Raw genomic sequence first — 25,152 nt, 5'->3', positions numbered from 1 at the left:
TAATCATAAAGTGCTATTTTTTAAACAAATGGGGTCAAAAACTCTCTGAAGCAATTTATTTGGGTAATTTTTAAGCATGATTGAAAATTCTGCTTCCAAATTTTGTAAGTTTGTAGTGATTTTAAAGAGAAAAGTCATATCTGAACAAACAGTATTTTTCAGAAGTCCTAAAAACTAAAAAAAAAAAAACAAAAAACAAAAAAAAACCCAAAAAGCAGCAGCAGCAAATTCTTGGGAAAAGAATTACTATTGTTTCAAATGTTTTCTTTTCAAGCATTCCTCTAAGCTCTCCCTTTATCTTAAGGGTGAAGTCTCAGTGCCTCACAAAGTGACATATTAAAAACTAAGAACAACAACAAAAAAGCTACACCCAAGGGATATCTATTTTTGGTTGATTCCAACTAAACCTGAAATATATGAATTTACCTGGAAATGACTATACTTAGATTTATACAAAACAAGATCAGCAAATAATCTTCTTGTGACACACAAATAAATAACCTTGAGACTTTCACACACACACACACAGTTGCCACATAAAGCACCAACACACTGGCCACAAAGCGTATTTGTTTTTAGGAGCCTATTCATTTTGAAGTGTTTCTTTTGCAAACAAACAACCTTGAGAAGGAAAAATGGTAATTTAAGGAAAAAAAAAAAAAACACTGACGTTAATGGTGAGACTAGTTACAAGCAGGATTGAACTAGAACTCTTGGGATTGGACCTGTCACTTGCCACCAAGGGCACCTCTGGAAGAATAAAAACCCCCTACTCTCTATAGAACTAATGAAAGAATTTCACCTTCCCCACCAAGGTCTCACGTTCATACAAAAATGGCGCAGCAAGATCCGGCCATCTCAAAGTCATTTCTGATTTGATCCAACAGCTCTACCTAGACACAAACTAATAACTAAACTGTAAACATTAGGGGAAATGGCATTATCAAAGGAAACAAAACACTAGTGAAACACGATGACCAACTGTCTTATTTTACCTGTTGTTTTAAGTTAAGCAACCAGGGGCAAAAGCTGTGGTGATTTAACTTGCCGCTGGCATCTCAGAGCCTCAGGAACACTGTGTATGGCCAATAATCATGTGAGGAAATAAGGCAAGAATCAACACCACAAAAGGGAAATAATTTGCTAGATAGCCTACAATTAGCCTCTGAACCTTACAGTAGAGAATATTACTGAGGCAAATGGTTTAGGAAGATTTAAAAAGGGATTAGTCATTTACGTGAATGAATAAGCACAGAATTTAGTTACCTGAGCTGGGGACTAAGAAAAGGCACATCATAAAAGCAATACACCCCTTCTGTTTCAGGGTGCACGGATCCTGAACCAGGAAGAGATTTCTGAGCATAACATATACGCTCTGGAAACCCAAGCGGTTACCTATTTGAGAGGACACTAATCAAATGATAAAGTCACCCAAAGCAGAATATCATAAACCATAAAAATCCAACAGTGGACCAATTTAACAAATATTAGCTAGGGTCATTAATTCTAAGATGTCATTAGGTATAATGTAATTTCTGTATAGAATATCCCCCGATTACAAAACTGTTACATCAAGTCTTTTTATTCAGAAAACTATTCAAGTTTCCCAAATATTATTTTAACCACTACTGAAGCTGAAGTTTTGACATAATGGAAATGAAATTACATGACATAGAATAATTTTAAGTGGTGTCAATAATCAGAATAATTAAAAGCTGCCCCTGATCTCAAGATATTTCAGTTACAATGAAATTATGTAAAATATTTAATTTTAAATGGAGATAGCTTTTATGTAAGCTTTGCTTAAAACTAAGTGAAGCTTTATTACTAAATTATTCAAGGATAAAGCACCAAAAAACCTCCCACAACAGCAAAGTATATTAATCAATATAATAATATGAATAGGAAATACGCAATTAAATGGTTGACAGGACATGAAATATTAAAAATGTTGAAGTTCAGGTCAAAAGCTTTACTACCTAAATTCATAACATTCTTGATTTTTATTTGAGGTAGTGTAGTGGTTTAAAAATACGACCCCCAATCCTTTTATATGTTCACAAAAAAAGTTGGGGTCTAAGTCTCTTCACCTTGAATCTAGGCAGATTGTGACTCTTTGCCCAAGTGATGCTGAGTGACTTCCAAAGTTTAGGCAGAAGAGATCATGCAGCCTCTTCCTGGCTCCCTCGAGAACTTGCCCTGGGGAAGCCAGCCTCCATGTAAGAAGCCCGCTGCCCTGAGATTGCCATGCGATGCTGTCAAGGCCACGTGTCAGCACGTCTGCAGGCAGCCACAGCTGAGCATCCTGACAACAACCACATCAGCTGCCAGCCAAGTGAGCGAGCTCACATCTGACGACGGCCGCATGAGAGGCCCAAGTGTGAACTGACCAGCTGAGCCCTTCCCAAATTCCTGACCCACATGTCATGACCAAAATAAAATGGTTGTCTCAAGTCCCTAGGTTCTGGAGGAATCTGTTAAGCAGAAGGCGTAGTAACCAGATGGGTTTTGTAGTTAAAGAAGCATCTCAGGGATAGATGGGACGCCAGGACAGACTCAGGACACAGCATCCCACTGCATGAAAAATGTAAATATATTGCAAAGTAAGACATCAAAAATTCAGGTTCAAAAATCTACCTTAGTGTTTCTACCAACCTAAATACACTATAGTTTACTCTCAATCATTCACTCGGTCTTTTTAACAAACATTTATTGAGCACCTACTCTATTTTAGGCTCTGTGCTAAGTGCCAGTTTATAAAAGCAGCTCAAATAATGCTGGCAAGGGGGAGATAATTAATCAAACATCATATCATCACACAAACATATAATTACAAAAGGGGACACAAATACAATGGCTGCAGAGTAAAAAGGACTCTAAAAGCATTAACAGCAGGACTGGTTCAGTCTGGAGCCCAAAGGAAGGCTGAGATCTGAAGGATGAGGAGAAATGAACAGAGGGAAGGACACTACGCCTGGAGAGTAGCAAGCTGGAGTGACAGAGAAGAGACAACCGAGAGGAGCAGAGGCCAACCTCATCGGCCGTGTTATGAACTGGAATCTTTCTGTACAGAAATGGGAAAGTCTTGCAGGTTTTTAAGTAAGATAACAAAATGTTGAGATTTTCACTTTAAACACCATCCTGGCTATCTATTCGGATGCTTTATATTGACAACACTAGCCTCTGATTTATTATTTATAGAATAACTATATAAGTCCACTACACAAGTATTCATTTCATGCCTGCAACATGCCAAGGGCTAAGAAATAAATCAGGAAAAAAAAAATGAATAAGGGCTCTACACGCATCAAACTTTACAGTTTAGTGGGAACATACATGAGGCAGTTTAAAAATAGTGATATAAGAAGAATCTCATAGTGAGTCAAAAGGTTGTCAAAGAATATAGGAAGGATGCTTAATTCAGACCTAGGGGGTCAAGCAGAAATCTCAAAGGAAGAAATGTCTAAGCTGAGAGAAGAATGAGTGAGTGTGAAAGAAGCAAACAGAGGCAGGGGAGTAAAGAAACGAAAGTAGATCTCCCTAAGACAGAATCTCATGTCACTCAACTGAAGGCTCTTCATTAAGAGAGTCACAGAGTGTTCAATGAATAAAAAGAAGTTAAATATGGCTATAGCCTTGGGGTGGGCACTTGATAAGAAACAAAGTTAAGAGTGGTAAACGGGATTCAGCTCACTCAGGCACATGTAAACCATGTTTAGATTCTAATCTAAAAGCAAGAGGCAGACACTGAAAGGCAAACGAGGGGAGTGCCAAGATCAGTCTTGCATCTTATAAAGCAACTCTGGCTGTAGTGTGAAGAATAGGTTGGAAATGGTCAAGACTGGAGCACTAGGGCCAAGTAGGAAACCATGGTTATAATCCAGGAAATAGTGGAGACTTAAGCAAGGGTAATGCCAGCAGAAATGGAGAAAAGTAGAGGAGAATATAGAAATAATTTTAGGAGGTAGAATTGAAAAAAAAAATTGGTGATTAATTAGAGGTGGGAGGTAGGAAGAGGAAGAACTCCATGATGACTCCCAAGTTTCCAGCTTGGGTATAACTGATGGAAACAGGGAACCCCAAAGGGAGAGCAACACTTGAAGGGTATGGGAAGGAAGAGGAGGAAAGGGAGATTTAATTTTGAGAAGTGTAAGGTGGCTGTGGTGGAACCTGCGGGTGGGCATGTCGAGGGGAGGGACAACTATATGGTACCAGAGGTGAGAAGAGTGATCTCGGTTAGAGATAAAGATTTGGAAGACAAGAGCACATAGGTGTTACCTGAAACCATGGGAGTGGATGACATGGTCCCACTAATAATACCCAATGTGAGAAGAGAGAGGGTTCAGTAAGGAACATGCCGACACCAACATTAAGAGATGGTAACATAAGAGAGAGATCAAATGGAAACAAAAGGAAAGGCCAAGGGAGTGAGGAAGAAAACAGGAGAGTGTGCTGCCGTTAAAACTTAACATTAGATCAAACCATAGCTCTTTTAAACTCAATCCCTCTTGACTTCTTAGGGATCTTTCTCTGGATCTAAATTTGGGCAAGAGCCTTCCACTTCCTCAAAACATGTAATTAAGTTCTTCTTTTTGGACTGGAAGACTTGGGATTTTTGTACAATATAGATATAAACTCAAAAGAAAAATAAAATAAACATATTTAACCTATAAATAAGATAATAAATACAAGACTGTAAAAAGGCCATGGGTTTTAGAGCCAAGTGGCCCTGAACTGAAATCCCACCTTTGCCTTCCTAGCTCTGTGATTTAGGGCAAGTTATTTAATCTCTCTAACCTTGAGTTTCCTCATGTAACATTCTACTACCTACAACACAGAAATTGAGCTGTTCCTGTTTTCTTGAACTCATTCTACTCAGAAGGCCAACCCCACCAGTGCCAATGAAAACAGCACTGTTCACAGTTACAAATAACCTCTCTGTGGGGAAATCTGATGGTCAATTTTAATCCACATCCTGCTGAAACTATCAGAAACATTAGACAAAAATGAATACTCTTTCCTTTTTAAAACATCAACTTTTTTTGGCCTTTGGGTAACTGCTCTACCTTGGTCTTCTTCTTGCCTAACCAGCCCATTCCCTTTCAGACTCCTTGGTGGTCCTTTCATATGCCCCAGGCTCTGTAGGTGTCAGCACTGGTATGCCCAGACTCAGTCCTCAACCCTCCTTCGCTGTCTGCTATCACGCCCCATCTGGCCTCATGGCTTTATCATCTTTCTGTCAAAAGCATTCAAATTTACATCTTCTGCTCAGATCTCTGCTGAATGCCACACACCAACTGCCTATTCGATATCTTTTTGTGAATGTCTAAACAGCTTTTCAAACTTAGCACGAACTCCTGATTTTCCTTAAAACTAGTCCTCCTACACTATTCCTCACCTTATTAAATGGCAAACCCATTCTTCCGATTGCTTGGGCTCAAAGCCTGAGTCATCCTGGACTCTTCTTCTCTCAGCCCACACCCAGCCATCAGCGCACCCTGTCAGCCTGATTGTCACGATATATACAAAATTCAACAGGTTCAAACCATATTCACCTCTATCACCTTGGTCTGAACTATCACATCTCCCCTCTGAGTAACTGGCATAGTCTTCTAATGGATCTTTGTACTTCCATTCTTGACTCCCATAGATAATTCTCCAAAAAGAGCCAGAGTAATCGCTCTTAAAGCTTAAATCGTACCTGATTAGCTCAAAACCCTCTTCTACCTTCTCATTTCACTCAGAGGAAATGCAGATTCTCTACGGCCTTAAAGCCCTTTCTGATCAGCGTTCCCCTTCCTTCTGCTGTCTCCTTATCGCTCCCGCCTCATCCATTGTGCTCCAGCCACGTGGATCCCGCTACCATTCCTGGAACACCCCCAAGCATGCTCCTGGCTCTGGAACTTTATACTTGCTGTTCCCTTAGACAGCCTCATGGTTTGCTCTCTCACTGTTGCCATTGAAGATCTCTGCTCGAAAGTCACCTTGTGAAACAAACCCTCCCTGACAACTCCTAAAAACACTATACATATACAAAGAAAAACCTCCTCCCCAATACTTCTTATCACCCTTACCTTGTTTCTTTTTCTCTATAGCCCTTATTACCCCCTAAAGTACTAATTTACTTATTTTACTATCAATCACCCACCCCCCAGCCTAATATATAAACTCCGTGAAGTGAGGGGCTTTATCTGTTTCAGTTCTCTGTATCCCCAACACTGCTAACAGTGCCTCATATGTAATAAGTATTTACTATGTAAGGGAATCAAAATTAAATAATAAAATGTGTAAAAATGATTAGAATATAGATGTTCAATAAATGGTTATTATTTGTGAAAACTTAAAAATTCAAGTATAATTACCCCAAAATTGATGGGGCAAATGGTACTGATAAAGTTGAAAGAGAATGTTATATTCTAGAAATTATTTTCCTCTAGACACTGAAATTTTATTTTAAGACAGAACTTGACTTGGGAAGGTTCATTTAGTTTATCACATAAAACCCTTCTGATAAAGTGAATTTGAAAAAAAACAATTTTTTTAAAGTATCATAACTTTAAAGATTTGGCATGGTATCATGAACGATCCAAAACAATCTTAGCAAAATTATGTTTTCTTTTAAATAAAGGTAATAAATATTTTGAAAGAAGAAAATTATTTACTAACATTCTATTTCTAACAATTAGAAAGAGCTCTGAGACATATGTGTATTAAGAAAAAAGTAATGAACAGATTTATTACTTTGAAATAAACACCATAGGAGGAATTGTAATATTCCTACCAAAAGGTTAGCTGGTGTTCCAGAATTGCCTAGATAAAATCCTCCCAGAAAGAAAGCAGAAGAGAAAAAGAGACCCACAGCTGACTGGGTACTTAAAGGAAAGCTCATCTATGCCACCAGACAAAGCTTGAAAGAAATACTGCCAACCAGGCTGTAATGTGGCTCCTTAATACATTTATAGAGTATCTCAAGGTCCTTGACATGCAGGTAACCAATAAAGGTTTGTTAAATGGTCAATGGTACCTTAATAAATAAATAAGTTAATTATAAGAAATTATCACTCAAGTATTTGTCTACATGCCCAACACAAATTCTTAATAAAAAGTTAGGAGCTCAAGTTCTAATGTTCTCCTTTTTCTGTCTCTCACATGAGGAGTAAGGAAGAGCCTTCAAGTATGAAAGTTGAGCTCTACTCTAGGGAAAAAAAATCAGTACTCTAAAGGTTTCAGCTGACGCCTGAGGTAAGCAGTACTAGTCTTGTTATTTGAGATCTGGTAGGCAGTGGCCCACAACGCAGGGTTTTTCCACGTGGCACTGTCATCTCCAGATGTTGGAAGAGATGGGAAGGGAGACACCCAGGCAGAGCCCGGATCAGGTCCTGCTGGCCCAGAGATCAGCCCTTGACAAGGGATTGATTCTTCTGTAGAAATCAAGTGGCATTCAAAATCAAATTTTGAAAAAGTAAGAAAAAAAAGAAAAAAATTATTAAAGAGAAATGAAGACATTATTAAAAGGGCTATCATAAAAGAGACAGAAGAGGAAAAAAAGTGCATGAGTCAGCAGGGGTGGGAGCAAATGTTACGCACACACACACTCCAAACACACGCACACACACACTCATTCTGTACACAGAAGAATAAACTTACATACGCCTTAATTCTCATTTTTCAAAGTGGTAGAGTGATTTAACAGTGTTCAGTCTCATTCCTCACATTTTCAGGACTACCAAAATCACACCTGGCATGACAGGATCTGTAAATTCACCTGTGTGAAGGAGCTGCGTGCAAACTCCATACTGAACATGACAGTTTCTAAAAATATGCAGGTAGCTTTAAGGTGTAAAGGGGGAAAAGTAGGTTACACTTTTACCCATAAAAGTCTGGATGACTCAGAGTGTAATAATAGGATAGAGAAGCCTTCACCCCTAGGTCACTGATTCTAGGGTAACTAGAGTAGACAGTCATTTTAGGACATTACCAGCTAGCAGCTGTTTTGTTCACAAACTGTAGAAGAAGTGTGTTGCTTGTCTCTATTAATACTCATCTGACAGGTGTGTACATTCCAATTCATATGCATCTGCCAATCGCGAGCACTTTGAAGCAGGGCGATGAAAACAGCAACAGCTGTTACCTTTAGAAAGCCCTGAGCATGCCCAACTCTCTCCTTCCTTCATGTAAACTGCTAAATATTAATATTTCACATCCCAACAGATTTTACTGTCTAAAACCAAAATCATAAAGAAAAAGTACCTGTGGAGGATTTCTGAAATGACTGCAATATGATTCTATGAAACAAAGAAGGCAACAATCTTTCCTCCTGGAAAATGTGGTAAAGGCCAAACCAGCCAGGAAGGTCAGGACTCATAATGGTCAGTGACCTGCGAGGCTGCAGACATCCCTGGGGCTGCATGCTTTGGCCGCTGTCATACATGCATGCATGCATAGGTCACTGGGAAATGTACTTCTAAAATTTAGGTACCAAAGATTTACGTACCCAGGCAATATAAAACAATTAAATTCCCACTATCTCTGCCATGGTGCCTTAGGACCTTTAAGTCCACCTCTATGTAGTGCCAAAGATTATAAAGTGTCAGTACAACCCTTCACCATGGCAACTGGAAACTGGATGGTAGCTACCAGCCTGTAAGAATTTCCACTAAGAAGGGTTCTCCACAGCCCCAGTCACTGTGATAATGGGAGAAGAATTACATTTTGAAAAAAATAAAACTATTATTTTAAAACCACAGAATGGAGGTATTTAGGTCACCACCTAATCTGCTAGGTCTATACTGAAATAATGAAGACACACCCATCGGCCTTTGCCACATATTCAGTCCATGGCACTAGCACAAACAAAACATCATCTAAAAATCTGCATCCCTAGCTTCTAACTTCATACTTTCTCTCAAAGAACTCAGCATCTCCTTTTTGAAGAATATTAATTTAACTAGGCAATATTCCAACTCACATTTAGTATGCATTTTTAATGTTTGCATAAAACGCTTAATAGGGACTCTGATCTATTTTCTTAAATGATGTTAAATAATGCACTATTTGGCACAGACTCAAAAATGATGAAAAAAAAATCACCAAAGACTTTTTATTTCAAATATGTCATTTTACTTTAGAAGGTCTTAAGATCCCTGCAAGTTCAAGCCTGACAGATTTCCTTCTGTCAAACCCAAGAAACCTTATAAAATAAGAAGAGGGCTCTCACTATGCCCTTTTGATCTGATTCAGTAAGGCAAGAAAACAACTCTGCAGTTTGATTTTGTTCTGCTTTAGAATTGGTGTGTCATTACAGATCATGGTCTGTAATTCCATTTCATTGATGAAGAAATTAAGACACAGAGAAGTCAAGTGACATGGAAACACAGACCCTCTGAGTAGAAGAGACTTTAGAATTAACAAAGATCAGAATTACAAACACAAGCTTCGTTTTACCCAAGTGAAAAAAATAACATTTTCATATAAGCTAAAAGCTTGTTTAAAAGCTCTTTCATTCTAAGTTTAATAACAAACTTAGAGCAAACCTATTATTTTTGTCTACTTTAGGTCTTTGTCTCTTGTCTTAAACACCAGGAGTCTCAGAATAGAATTTAGTGCTTAAGCAGGACACCACTTTCTAGCCGTGGTTTCTGGGGCAATTTCATCCTCTCTTTGTCACTCAGCTCTTCACAAACTTGGTAACTATTAGTTGAGCATGTATTATGTGTCAGACAACACTCTAGGGGCTAAACACATGGTAGGGAAGAAGTCATGTGAAATCTCCTGTCTTCATGGAAATTAATTACGTAGGTAGAAGATATAGAGTTTTTTTAGCACTGTGGAGAAAATAAAGAGCAGGAAAGGAGATCTGGAGCGCGGGGCTCAGCTTTAAGAAGGGTGGTCAGTGAAGGCCACACAGTGACATCAGCATACAGAACTAAAAGGGAGAAGGGGGAGGCGTAAGCAAGCAAAGGGGAGGCCCTCAAGGAGGATATTCCAGGCACAGGGAATAACACATGCAAAGCCCTGAAGTAGAAGCATGCCTGGCCTGAGTGACTCATCTTTCTGTTGTTGTTTATTATTTTAAATATATTTTTCTTTATTGGAAGTTCTGTCAAATACTTGGAAGAAGGTCAGGAACATACACACCGCCATCAATACTGCAGACAACCTTCAGATACTATGTCACTCCAGAGGAGGTTTTAGTGGTTGTGCATTGCAATGACACTTCACTCACCTTGCCATCCTCCCCTCACTCATTCCTCCTCCACTGGAGATCAAAACTCTGACTTCCTAAAACTAACTTATGGAGGTAAAAAAAAAAATTATTTTTGCTTTGGGGAAAGGGCCACCTTAAGGAAATCAAACTGCAAGGCAGAGTCCCCCAACCTACAATGACCTCACCTAAACTTCTAAACCCACTGAATTTGTATCCAGCATTTAAGAGTAAGTGCTACATAGTATTGTTTCTCTATCTGATTATATGCTACCTTGTATTGTTCTTACCTACACACACATCTTGTATACACACAAGGTGGCTACCCTGAAGCAGGGCCCACACCTTGGGAATGTCTGAATCCCACCACAGGGCTTTTCACACGGATGGCACTGATATCTGTTTGACAGTGATGTCATAGGAACTGCCACAATGAGCAGTGGGCTTTCCTCTTGTTTGAAGTATCTGTTTATGGATAAAGCATGAAAGAGACATAGTCCCTTAACTGGCGTTTGGATAAACTCAACCATCTTGGCCAAGCCACTGTTTGTGTAACATTCCATTCTGTCTAAATTCCCCTTTTCGTTTTCCGTTGGGCACAGGACGCACTTTCAGTCCAGACACAAGCATGGATTAGCCACAATACACAGAGGAACTGCACCTTGTGAAACCCTTCAGCCAATGTAATTAAACACTATTACTGGAATACCGACATGAAACTACCAGACACAGGGGCTATAAAACATTGTCCCATAGAGTTCAGCCAGACAAACAGACACATAAGGAACACCTCAGTGCATGCAAGACACGCAGAAGTTATTTTGAAAGTACACAAGCAGTGGCCTGGAGGGGGAGGTAAGGCTTCACAGAAAAGCTGGCACCTGAACAGCCTCAGGTTTTGAAAGATGAATAGGCCTGGGACAATCAGACATGGGATCAAAGGGCATTCCGGATTGTGCAAAACACTGGCAGAAACACAGCAGACTGAAAACTGCTGGAAGGACACATTCACCACCCGCAAAGGAAAGTCTGTCTACTGCACTCTTAAACTTTCCAAGAAAAAAAGAAAAAAACAGGCTTTCAAATAAGGAGCTGAGGGAGGAAAAGTCTGACCAGTGCTTGTTTTGTTAAACCTCTGAGCTTTGCTTAGCTTTGTTTTGCTCTTTCTGTTTTGTTCCCTCTTAAAGAAATAAGCACTCTGCTGGCGTAAACTTCAGTGAGAAAAAAATACTTCAACTTCACCGTGGAAAAAGAAACTGAAAAGTGGACCAGGTCTGAGGAATAAACAAATTAATAACACTTTTTTTTCTGGACTATTTAGGTGGAACAAAACTTCAAATTCAGTTATCATGCATTGCAAACCTTCTCTTCATCAACTCAATACACATTTATTTTCCGTCCACTGTTTGTTAGTTTCTGGCATACCAGGCCTCTGAGGTACTCTTACTGCCCTCCTCTTTGAGCAAGCACTTGGCTGCAACCTAATAAAAGAAAGCAGCAGAGGGCAATTCACTTGTACCTGTTCCTTCTAAGGTTGCCAATCAAAGCCTGCAGCTCACGCAGAGTTAAATTCCAGTTTAGTTAACCGGTGAAGACAAACACACTTTTCTAAGGACAACAACTGAGAAACTGGTAGAGGTCCTGGGTAATGGTGTTCATCACCTCTTCCTGTGAGCAGGGAGCTGGCGAGCCGGACTTCCTGGCCAGCGATCTGGAACGCTGAACGGGGAACAGAGGAGGGACGGGGGGCTGAGGTTACCTGGGAGCTCAAGTAGACTCGGAGGCACTCCTCGCACACGGCCTTCTTGCAGCAGGGCAAGGGCTTGATGGGCTTGTCTTCCAGGCACACCCGGCACATCAGCACCATGAGGGGCGCATAGGGATCCCCAACCCCACCCAAGCCAGAGTAGGGTGGAGATCCCAGCAGGCTGGGCACGGAGAACGGCTCGGGCGCCAGGTAGAACTCCAGCTCGATGCTGCCACCGTCGGGGGACAGGGGGTCCGATGGGAGCGACAGCGCGGGGCTGGGGAAGGAGGAGGGCGTGCTGGGAGGGTTGGTCACCGGCGGAGCCCGAGGTGGCGACGCAGGCAGCGAGAGCCGCTCCGCAGAGGGGACCTCGGGCAGGTCGTTCTCCACGCAGAACACGGAGCAGAAGACTTGTCTCTTGGCGGGGGGCGGGCGCCGATGGCCCAGTACGTCCAGGACCAGTCCGTCCGGGGTCCCGCGGGTCCTGGGCTCCGGCTCCTCGCCGGGGGGCGCCTCCTGCTGTTCATCCTCTCCCTCGTTTCGGTCCCCTGCTTCCTCCACCTCCTTCACCAGCTGCTGTTGCAAAGCCTGGGGGTTGAGGGGCCCAAGGATGGCCAGTCCCGCGGGCCGCCCCGGTGCGTGGCTCTTCCTCCAGCTCTGTGTCCCCCGGCTTCTCGCGGGCTCCGGGGTGCTCGGGTCCCCGCACCCCGAGTCGCTTCCGCAGCTGCAGCCGCTCGGGTCGGAGGAGGCGGCGAGGGGCCCTGGAGCCCCGGGGCTGTCTCCCCGCGGCCTCGGGGGCTCGGGGTGGCCCGTGACGCCGCCAGCAGGGGCCCACGCCTCCTGGGGCCCGCCGTCGCCGCTCACGGTGCTCTGCTCCTCGCCCATCGCCGCCCGCGGCCCGCGCCGCCGCTGCCCATCCAGCCGCCGGGACCCCCACCCGGAGCCGGCGGGCAGCGGGGGCAGCGGCTCGGCTCGACTCGAGGCTCCGCTTCTGCTTCCGGGTCCCTCCTCCGGGGCTGGGACGCCCCGAGCTCCCTCCGGGGAGCCCGTGCTCCCGGGCGGCGGCGCGCTGGGAGCCCGGCCCGGCCCGCTGCTCCTCCTCCTCCTCCTTCTCGTCCTCCCGCGCGGCGGGGCACCGCCTCGGGGGCGCCGAGGGCCGCTCGCTCCAGTTGCCGGCGCGCCCGCCCCACATGCAGGTCCGGGCGGCGCCGCGGCCCCCGGGAGCCCCAGGCGGGACAGAAGGGTCTGGAGGGAGGCAGCCGTCAGTCACGCGCCATGGCCAGTTCCCGCTGCGGGCCCAGCGGCCGGAGGGCGGTGGTCAGAGTCAAGGGGCCTGTGGCGTCGCCGCGGCGCGCACCGGGAGGGGCAGCCGGGGCGCGAGCCAGCTGCCGCGGCCCCTCGGGGAGAGGCCGGAGCGCGCCACCTCCCTCTCCCGCTCCCGGTGCTTCACCTAGAGCCTCCTCGCCGCCCCTCACCCCACCCTTTTGGCGCACACCTCCCCACACGTACACACGCGCGCGGCCACCGCGCACTCACTCACGCACACCCGGAGTGGGTGTGATCTCAGAGCCACGATGCGCTCTCGCGCCCAGAGTTCACACTCGGTCTCAACCAAACCGTCCAGAGGAGGCAGACGGCCCTCAGGGCTAGGCTGTGAGTAGAACTTCCTTCGAAACTCCTCTTTGCTGAAAGCTGGAACTAGAAAACACTGGCTACTTAGGATTTTGGTTTCGCTTGTTTCTCTTGGGTTCGTCCAATTTTAAATCCTCCAAACAGGGAGTTCAGAGAAATGACGCTAGGAATTATTCAGAATGCTGTATACACAACTGTTTTCTGCTTAATGAGATAGGAAGGATGTTTGAAACCCACAAATATACCAAAAAGTGCTTTTAACCTACCTAGGGGTTATCCAACTGGAATCTTTACGAGAGCTGATAAATAGCGAATTTAAGATTTATTCCTTTTTCCTTCTTTTCAGTATCCTCTTAGGAACTTTTTTTTTAATCCTTTGAATATTACAAAATGGGTAGCATAAATTAGTAAGATGGTCTGGCCTAATTAATAAACGAGATCATTGGTGGAAATCATGAAAAGTTTCATTAGCGTAACCATATTAATCTCCCAAACTGTTTCCAAGACAACAATTACGTTTGAGCCAGAACTTAATTATGTGTTGATCTATCTTTATTTTACAGGAAGTGTTAGTCACCCAGACTGGTGCATTTTAGTTCCCCAAAGCCAATGAAAACATTTTTGGGAAGCCAACCTTTGTTTGTTTTCATCTTGAGAGGGAATTCAATTTACACATTCATGTAATAGGAAGGAACTGTGAAGTGTGTAGAATTTTTTTTATCTCGTGGTTGTTATTGGGTTGTTCTAAAATATTTTCCAAATCAGATACAAATTCTAGAAAGGTGACTAGCTATGCTGTACTAAGAAAGCAGAATAACACCAAAGAACCTTTCCATCATGTGTGTCTGATGTTCAGTGGCACCACAAAGGGATGAATCCAATCAGTCAGCCTAAATGCCACCTCATTTATCAGTCTGACCCAAGAATAAAGAATTCTTACTTGGAAGATTAAATGCTATCAGGGATTTTTGTCATCTTGGCTAATTGATTTCCTGGTAACTGCTGTTTTCTCCAAATGATCCCAGTGTTTATTGTTTTAAAGGCAGGGACAAGAAGCCCACATGTATCTGTATTTTGTGTATGCCATCTGATAACTACTTTTCTATTGTTTCTAAAGGGATATAAAAGTAATCTGTGTTTTCTGGGTGACAGAAGGCTGAGAGTAAGACCAGAGTGACAATAATGGATACAGAAAAGTATATCTACATAGTGTCCATAGGAATCAAACCCCTCAAGGTCCTTCTATGGTTTTTGGATTCCCTCCCCAGCACATATTTGTCATAGGTGTTCCAAGAACTTGTTCTTGCAATGCTCACCATTTTGTTCCTTATCCCTCAGGTGCAGTTCACTGGCAGTGAGTGACTTTGCTTGACACTGAACCAAGTCACTGCTAGAATTCCTGAAGGCTGCCCATAGTTCTGTAGCCTTTCTCCGTGCCATGACTTCTTCCTGATGGAATTCATCCAGCCTTTGTGAAAATAGAACCATGGCAGGCCATATCTCCACCCTCCAGACAGACTCAGACTTGCCTCAGTCCTGAGCCCAGCACCCCTGGTGTTCAATCTGGCAACCTTGGGACACCAGTAGCTTGAAGTTAAAATGGTGATCCTATCATCAGTTTTCCCTGAAATGAAATACATGAAGCACCTATGATAATTGTGCTGATAGGATTCATTTAAAAACAAACAAAAAAAAATATTGGTTGAAAATACAGTTTTCATAGTAAAATTTTCACTTATCTAACACAAGCTTAATATTCTCAAATCTGTATATGTATCAGGCTGTATATAGTTGTTAGAACATTCTAAATGCTCTCACCAATATTCTGCCACTACTAGTTTCAACTTCCAATATTTTGTAATTTGCAGTGAGCCATGTACCTTCCCTAAAACCAAGACTTGAATATCAGGAGACAATGTCAAGTTTGAGAACTGACATAGACAACTGCAGTCAACTGTTTGTGACGGTTACTGAACAGTATTTTTTCTGTTACCACCTTTCCTATCCTGGTCTTCAAACATGACTTGATTTTGCTTCCCTGGAAATTTTTATTCAGACTTTAATTAGATTATTAAAGAGCCTAGATTTATTAATTTATTAGAAAACTTATAAAATATCAGAAAAGCTGTGAATCACTTTAATTTTACATATTAAAAGCAAAGTTAATTTCTTCACAACTGTTGTGGAGAAGAAATACATGATGTTTAAATACCGTGAAATAATTATACAGCAGATACCTGACTTGTTTTTCTATCCGTCCTTCAACTATCAAAACAGGTAAAAGACCGATATAATTTAATTTAAAAAATTCATCTTCCAAAGAGGAGTGAATGTGATGGAATAATTTTCTAGGTCTGCTTCTGAAAGACACAGCAGAATGTTGGTCTTCACTTTCTTATTTTCTCTCTTCTTCACTCATGGAGGAAGAGAACTTGGAATCATTAAGAAAAATAACATTTTGTACTAAATAGTACAAAAGAGGAAAACAATTGTTTTCACTTTCCACCTAAATTCCCTAAGGAAAATCCAAACAGCAGATTTTATGAGATAAAGTTGAAAATAAAACAAAATGGTATATTCATTCAAATTATAAAATAAAAGCCCAAATGCTTAGAAAACATGAAACCAGGACTAAGAAGGAGGATGAGGAGGGAAAAAGAGGACAAATGGAAGGGAGGAAGAAAAAGGAAGGGAAGAGAAAGGGAGAGAGAGAGGAGGGAAAGAAGAAGGGAAGGACTTTGTTATCCACTACCCAAAATAAGCACTTAGACTACTGTGACATATTGATAAATTTCATTCTAGTGTTTGCATCTATGTGTATAAAAGACAAACCAAATAGTATATGATTTTTATTTTTTTCCTTTTTTAACTTAATAATATATACTGACCATTTTTTCACAGTAAGACATCTGTACGTTATAATGATCTGTGACTATATAGAATTTTACCATACTGATGCATCACAATTTATTTAACCAATTCCATTTTATTTTTAAAAATAAGATTACTGTTTTTAGAAAACATATAAATACTATATACATTAATATGTATTGTAACCTTTGTGTATATTCCTAATACATCATAGCATAAAGTCCTAAAAATTAAATTGCTGCTGAAAAGGATGGATGTAATTTTGAGGTTTTTGGCACACAGTATCATAGAAATTTAGCACCAATTTATAATCCCACTAACAGTGAGGGTATGAAAATCTACTTCCCTAATCATTCTAAGGAGATTTTAAAAAATTAAAAATGCTGTAAATCATATCCTTACTTTTTAAATAATTAGCACATTCTGTTAAATAAAAAGGGCAAAATCAAATATTAACTGTCAGTTCTCTATTCCTGAGGTTATGATGCTAACAGCTTTCTTTCCTCGTCTTTTAAAAAATCTCCACATTACCTCTTCCAGTGACAGTGTGCTCTAAAATATTCAAAAATAACCTCAGTCATAGGTAATCCTTCTAAATCCATGATACCAATCCCTCATTTCCTGAATACAGGTACACTTATTTGAGTGCCCCAAACTCATTCCCAAATGAATACTGTGCCAAGGACATCCCATCCCTCAGCCCACACTGTAGAAGCTCTTTGAATTAAGACAAGAAGAGGTCTACTAACAGTGTAAGACTGACCCTTCCTGACCTGAGATAACCAGTTCCCTTCTCACAGAAGGAGTCATTGAGACCTTGCAGTTTAAAGGCAACTCAAAGTTTCCACTACAGTGGCTTTGGTTTACCAGAAAGATATCAGCCCTGGCTGTGCATCTAGGAATCTCTGGTCTCCTCTCCCCAAGGCACCGAGTGACATACAGAGAGAGGCACGTTTTCTCTGCTTCCCAGCTTCCCTTTCTGCAAGGGGTGTCAAGTCACAGCCTCCTCCTGACAAGCTTTGTTTATAGCAGGAGTCAGAAAAATTTACAGCCTGGTCCTCCCTGGCCCTAAGACTGGAATGCCTCTTTGGTTTGGTAAGCAAGAGTAAGATAAATCTCTTCTTGTACAACCCACAGTATGTAGTACCTCATTGCTGGGTGATTCACAGTGAAGGAAATCATTTTGTCCAAACTAAAGGATGATCAAATGTCAACATTACAGAGCTGAAGATGCACTTGTACAAAATGACACTTTAATTCTGAAAAGAGTAGAGATTTTCTTAACAAAAAGAAAAGTAAATCTCTTCTAAATTAGGGAAGAAGTAAAAGGTAATTTAGAGATTTATTAAGAGTAATGGAGCAGTGCTTACAAAACTATGCTAAATAAAGACAGAAACAAATCTAAAGTATAATATGATTACAACTGTGTAGGCATGTATAAGATAAAATAAGGACAAAAGTAATAAGAGTTATTGTTTGAGGGTGATGAGGTTATGATTTTCTTCTCCATTTCTTAAAATTTCTAAATTTTACAGTGAACAAAAGAGAAGAACCAGATTTTTTTTTTTAAAGAGTGAAACAGTTTCATCTTAATGAAGAGGGAAATTGATTTGGTGTTAATAGATGTTATTTGTATCCACACTCATGGCAGTTAAGATAAGCAAGACTTCCTATTTGTGTTACAATTCAATTCAACAGATAGTTCCTTAAAGTCTATTAGATACTGTGTCAAACTTGGGAAAATACAATTTACCAATTTGTTCAATGGAGAAAATAATACTTGCCCCAAATTTAAAAAAAAAATTTGACTTCATAACATCTATGAAACACTTTAAACTGTCCGGAGCCAAAGCATAGCTTAACTATATATGGAAGCTCAGTTCCTAGCATTCTGCACGTATTTCATTCTCAACAGAACATTTTTTTAAAGGAAAGAAACCACGAAAGAATAGTTTTTTGTAGTGACTTAAGCATTGTATAGAGCTGTGGTTCTTAAATTGTGTGCAAAGGGCCCCTGAGGCACAGCAGTAAACTCCTAGCTTTTAATTTATTAAAACTCTTGGGATATTTAAAATTCTTCAGGGAGCTAGAGCATCACCCTTTGGACATCACACAAACTACTACCGTTGAGCTTGGACCTAATCATGGCCAGGAATTTCTTTTGGACTCAAGGGCACCTTGAAAAATAACTGAGACACAAGGGTGCTGTCATCTGGGAAAGTTTGGAAACCCCAGGTATAGGGTAGAAGCAACAAGGTCGGGACCCTAATCTGTTAGAGATTTATATTTTAAATTTACGAGATACCGCTATTGTAAAGGATTAACCTTACCTAAGAAAAGATTTGGTCCTTGCTGCCAGCTCCTGGAAGGTAACTCTAGGCCCTGACTGCAGGAATGAGTCTTTCTGTTTACATGGGGACCTTAGGCCATGCCACATATTCTTGTTAACAATGTCAGGTATGGAGGTGGGGAGTGGGTGGGGCTTGGGCCACATGGTAGCTTGACCTCTGGAGGGGCTGGGAACTAAGGTGAGCCACGTGGGTAGTCTGCCACGTCTATATCATTGATCTCCCATAAAAACCCTGGACGCCAAGGCTTGGTAAGCTTCTGTGGTTGACAGTATTCCATGTATGTTGTCACACATCATTGCCGGGAGAAATAAACACTGTCCGCACAGCTCCCCTGGGAGGGGATGACTGGTGGCTCCATGTCCGATCTCCCCTGGACCCTGCCCTGTGTTCCTTCATCTGTTGCTGACTTTAATCTGTGTCCTTTCATTATAGTAAACCATAACTGTGAGTAACAGTTTTTGCTAAATTCTGAAAGCCCTTCTAGAGAATTATTGAGCCTGAGATGGTCTTGGGACTTTCCTGAACTAAATCACTACAAAAATGGAAGTTTGTTAACTTTCATGGGTTTTCATTTGCCCTGCTCTCCCCAGCAGAAAGATATTATGGGGAAGGTATGGTATTCACTAATACACTAATGCAAGAATAAGACAAGTCTACTATTAAAAAAAAAAGCGTAAGAGAAAATGCATTACCTTGCTGTTGTCATACATGAAAGTTGATTTTCTCAGCAAATATAGATAAGTAACTGACCCTTTTTAATTTATAAACTGCTTGAAATTGGTTATGACAGTTTGCTTGACAAAATCTAGTGAAAGATTAAGTGATTCTGAAATTTTCTAAGATGACAGTTTAAGCCATTCAGTTATATTTATTTTTAAGTTATGGCAAATAATTTTATCTATTTATCTCTTAACACACTTGCTACCAAGTTGGCATGGGAGAACCCAGGTGCCTTTGGGGGATGTTAAATATCACAAGCTGTTTGTCAAACACTGTCAAAGCAAACAATAAAGCTCAAAATATTTTCTCGAATACTTGAAAAAAGTTCCTCAGCATGCAAGTATCTTAAAAAGCTTTCTATTCACAAATTCTTAGCTTATTTACATTTTATATTTTCTTATCTTTGTAAGACTTTGGAGTTGTTATTGTAAGCTTTATTAGAATGATGCCTTATTCCATAATGATATAACAGAAAGAGCACAAGACTGGACATATTAATTTTGCATCCTAGTCATATTTTGCCATTAATTGTCTAGTCCCGGGCCTCAGGTTTTCCTTCTATAAAATGGGCGGGTTGAACTGAAGGACTCATTTCAACATCATTTTCAATTTAACCAACAGATATTAATCTCTACTATTAATCCCTACTATGTGTTTCACAACTGCATTGTTGTGAAATGTATAGGGCTTATAAATGGTGAATATAACTCAATTTATGCCCTGAAGAATGTTGCAATTAAATAGAGAAGACAGAGGCCTAATGATAATGTCAGATGGCTTTTGGCAGATGCCATAGAACCATAAATTCAGGACTTGTGGGAGCTTTAATGCAGAGGGATTTCTGCCCTGGTGGTTCTTAGAAGGCCTGGAAGATAAATTAGATTCTTACAGATGGAGAAGCTGGTGAGAATAGTAAACATTTCAGCAGGGAGACTAGATGAGCAAACACTTGATGGCAGATCACATATGATGCCTCGAGTGGCAGCTTGTCGTCCTGGGTGTTTGATCATATGCAACGCAGAGAGGAAGGATGGGAGATGAAGCAGAAAAGATAAGCTGACACAAAGTTGTTTAGGGACTGCGAACTGCATAGTTCTATTTATTCTCTTAGATCCCTTTCCAGTTTTGTCTACCCTCTCTGCCTCTGGAGGCTGACCCATAGGGAACACATCAATGGCCTTAATTGTCCTTTGTCTTCCAATGCAAGTCAACCAAGGGAAGGCAGTGGGAGGTGATCAGAAGTTTGGCGTGTTTATGTTTCTGGCTCTCAATCTGCCAGGTCCCTGTATGCTGTCTGTGCCCCTCTATCAAAGGCCACAGGTGCTATCATCTGGGCTCTGAGAATTTCTCTTTTCAGCCCAAGGGGAGGTGTATTCATTTTCCGGGGCTGCTATAACAAAATATTGCAAATGGAAAGGCTTTAAACAGCAAAAATATATTGTCTCATAGTTTTAGAGGCTAAAAGCCTGCAACAAGATAACATTCTGAAGTGCTGAGGGTTGGGACTTCACATGTCTGTTTGGGGATGCAGTTCAACCCATAACAGGAGGGAAGGCTCTCCACAGTTGCTAATCCCCAGGCACTGTGCTGTCTTTCATGCAAGTCCTAAACCCTGTCCACACCTTCGTAATCAGTCCCATTACTAACCCCTGCTGTGTTACCCTGTGTGTTTGTACCGTCTCTTTTATTCAGAGATTCTGATTATATAGATTTGATTTCCATGACAATGATTGGACCAGGGGTTTTGTTTTGTTTTAGATAGTTGGATATATTCAGTAGAAAATGATCAGTTCTGGGCTTTAGAAAAATAGATATTGTAGCAAAGTAAAATGTGCATTAGAGGAAGGAGACACAGGAGGCAAGATATAAAGGAGTGGCCTATTGTTATGTTACGCTGCCATGTTGGGACATGATGGGGTCTCAGGTGGGAAGGGGCACCAGTGATTTCCTGTATCCCAGAGTAAAATCCAAAGTCTTCCTCAAGGATTTGCTCATGATTTCACCTTTTTCCACCCCAGACCCTCATGTCCCCCTCACTTACCACACAGACTCTCACTGGCCCTTCGCTTTTCCTCAAATGCCCGCGTCATACTCTTACCCCAGGGCCTTGATCCATATTCCCTCTGCCAGGAGCGTTCTTGCTTCCTGGCATATGCCTGACCCCCTCTTACTGTCTTCTGCTCTCTGCTCCAGATGTTCCTTTGTAGAAGGTCTTTCTTAACCAACTTTGATAACATAAGACCACCTCATATGCCTCGTCCCCAGCCATCTCTAGCTCTTTATTTTTCATCACAATCATCACCAAGTGGCAGGGCCTTTATTTCTTTAAGCTCCATGAAGATCAGGGATACTTTCTGTTTGTCCGCCGGTCTGTCCCCAGTGGATAGATCTGTGTCTGGCATATAGGAGGCTCTCAACAAGCACTTATTAAATGGTGGTCACCATTAGAGGTGGAATCTGTGGGATGTGGTAATAGATGTAACATGGTGGAAAAGGTGACAAAAAGGAATTGATGTGGCTCCAAGGAGTTTTTTTCCTCTTAGGTAAATCTGATTTCATACAGGTTAATTTTTATGCCTTTCAAAACCAGCAATGTGTACTAACCCAATTTAGTTATTTTTTCATTTTGCATCGCAAGAAAATTTTTTTTTATCTTCAATGTCATTTTAAAAGTCTATGTTAGTCATAGAAATCAGTAATTCCTATGAGGAATGTGAGTAGCTTGTGACTCATAAATGCATTTTTAAGGTGATGCTTCTGATTCGTACGCTGTTATTCTGTTATCAGATTCTGTGGGTATGATTCTGTCTGTGGGTTGTGGTGGGGAGTTCTAGTGCTTTTTGTTGCCTTTCTTTCAACTTCATGTAACAGTCTTCTTATGCCTCATCAGCTGACTCACACTTCCCTCTGTACGTCAAATAGTTAAGTTAGAGAATCAGTCAATGTGTTTGACATGATTACTCAGCTTGTTCTGTGATGCATTTTTTTTCTTTTTGTGATGCATGATATTTGTTACTTAATTACTTGCCTTCAGATTTAGGTGTGACTAAGAGATATATTCTAAATCAAATTCACAATGATGCTGCTACTGACTTTAAATACATTTTTCTCCAAATATTTATTTCCTAAAAATTATTTAAATTGTATATTTTATTATTTATCAATAGAATCATGTTCTTAGTATTAGGGAAAGAAAAGTTTAATGTTTAAAGTTTATAATTGTGTCTTTAAGCAAAGTGTGCCCTCATTTTTCCTATTCTCTCTGGATTGATTTGAAGTTATCCTTGGATTGTATTGATATTCACTTTCACAGCAAAAAGATTACGACTTGCTGAAGACTCAGGTGATGGTTAGCATTTGTTAGCAGTAAAGTACTTTTTAGTTTAGGGAGGTACCTTCTTTAAGACATAATGCTATTGCACACTTAACAGACTGGATTGAGTATAGTGTAAACATAACTTTTATATGCACTGGGAAACCAAAAATTAGTGTGATTTGCTTTTTTGTGATATTGGCTTTACTGTGGAGTTGGCAGTATCTCCGAGGCATGCCTGGATGGCCTCCTCAGTAGTGAATGTGTGTTGATTGTTTGATGGAGGTCCGTGCAAGGGGAGGTGCCTGCAATCAGCTGGAAACATGAACCTACTCTGCAGTAAGGAACAGGGCATTCAGGTTGGGATTACAAACACAGGGATGAAACTAGGGGACGAAACTCTCAGGGACAGTTGAGTGCAGAGGGCAAAGAGCAGAGAATCTTAGCTGGGAAAGTAGGAGAGGTAAGAAGGAAAACAGGAGCATCCTGACTTGGTGGAAGAAAGATGTTGGGGGTGGGGCAGTAGAATGTAAAGGAAGGTAGTTCTATGGAGTAATTAATAGTGATTTGGCTAGAAGAAGTATTTTCTCCAAAGCTGCGGGGTCAATTCATGATTGCAAAGTGTTCTGGAACAGAGAGAGTGTTCAGCCATATATTTGACATTCAAAATTCCTTCTTTACTTCCTTAGCAAGCAAAATATTGACTAAATTATTATAAGTTAATGGACTAAGTTGTCTGACCTGATTTTCCAGAAGGAAAATCCACACAAAGTTCTTTCTCTTGCCTTAGATTTATTGGTTCCAACTGTAATGGTATCTGGATGTTCTCCATTTATCTCTGCTTTAAACATTTCCTTTTGTGATAGCCTTATAGTTTTTAACTGCTTTTTCTTTTGCTTTTTTTTTTTTTTTTTTCTGCCTCTACACCACTCCTGAAGTCATTTTAAAATGCCAAGGGGGGTTGATGCTTCCTTGGGAAATATTAAAGAGATCTCAGAGAAGAGACTTCATGTCCACAGAGGAGGAGGTAAAATACAGTAGGTAACGTTGCTCCACTCTCACTTCACCAAGGGAAGCATGCTATGCCCACTGGAGAGCTACCCAGGGTATGCTGGGATGCCCTTGAGAAAGTGACTGGGAGGGGACAGAGCTTTCCAGGAATAATAGAACCTCGGAGCAAGTGTGAAAATATACACAGAATTGTGCTTCTTTCAAAGCAATTAATTTATCAATCCAATCAAGTTAGGGTTCTACTGCCAAATCTGTCATGGACTGGTTAGATGATTTAGACAAGTCATTAAACTTTCACATCTTCAGTTCTCATGTTTAAGTCAAGAGGGGTTGGACAAGGTGACCTTTAAGGTCTCATTGAAACCTAACATTTGCTGATTCCTTGGAGAAGAAACTTGGAATATGCCAAAATAAATAATAAATAAATAAATGGAAAAATCAGCCTATTAGCTTTCCTGTGTGGTTATAGAACCCACTGAATGATCTTTCTTTCTCTTTTTTTTTTTCTTTTAGTTTCCACATTTCTAGATCCCTTAATCATTTCTTAACTTCTGAATTATTTTCATTGAGAAATTTCATATTTCTTCTCTTTTCTGCCAGAAAAATAAAACATGTAGTACACTAAGAATTCTCAAAAATAAAAGAAGATAAAATGCCAAATAAAATTTCCCAACTAAGTTTATTCCTAAGTTATATTTACTATTAAAGACCAAAAATGTATAGTCAAAGCAAAAGAGAGAAATGAGGCAAGAATTGATTTTGATTGCTACAAGGAAAAGAAGGGGAAAAAATCCACAAATGACATGACATAGTACAAAGAGACACATTTCTTCCATCTAAGCCCACAGACAGTGAGAGATTGACCTGCTTGCCTTTTTAATTTACTGAACCCCTCCTCCCTTTCCTAGGTAAATTGTAATTCTTTGTTTGCTAGTAACATTGAATGTCTTAGCTTATCTTTATTCACTAATTGTAGTTCTCCTGTCATAATCTCTGGCCATTTTTCTATGTACTGATTTATATATATTAAAGATATTAAACTGTTGTCTACTATAAATATGTTAATTTGCTTTGGAGATCAGCAATGTAATGACAGATAACCACAATTTATTTCATTTAACAATTATTTCTTATAGGTACCCATGGTTTTATTAATGCAACAAATCAGACATCAGTCTATAGGTCAGTAGTCATAGGAAATATCTCTAAAGATCTCATATGCACTATCTAATTGGGTACATTTTTCAAAGCTCACCATTGCTAACGTGGACCAGTTGGATTATAGCACAGTGCTTTCACTGTG

General features: G+C 40.7%; 1 protein-coding gene across 2 annotated transcripts in view; it reads right to left on the bottom strand.

The window, feature by feature from the left end:
• Positions 1-12,981, bottom strand: part of RNF217 (ring finger protein 217) — a 117,417-nt gene extending 104,436 nt beyond the window's left edge. For both annotated transcript variants that reach the window (XR_004321972.1, XM_032484816.1), the window contains exon 1: positions 11,964-12,981. Coding sequence is in view for 1 of the 2 variants with exons in the window: in XM_032484816.1 (XP_032340707.1) it covers positions 11,964-12,836 (873 nt within the window). In the remaining variant the exon portion in view is untranslated. The remainder of the gene's footprint in view (positions 1-11,963) is intronic.
• Between the last annotated feature and the right edge of the window lie 12,171 nt (positions 12,982-25,152).

Source organism: Camelus ferus, chromosome 8, assembly GCF_009834535.1.
Source record: "Camelus ferus isolate YT-003-E chromosome 8, BCGSAC_Cfer_1.0, whole genome shotgun sequence".
NCBI lineage: Eukaryota > Metazoa > Chordata > Mammalia > Artiodactyla > Camelidae > Camelus > Camelus ferus.
This window is presented reverse-complemented; position numbering and strand designations above follow the sequence as displayed.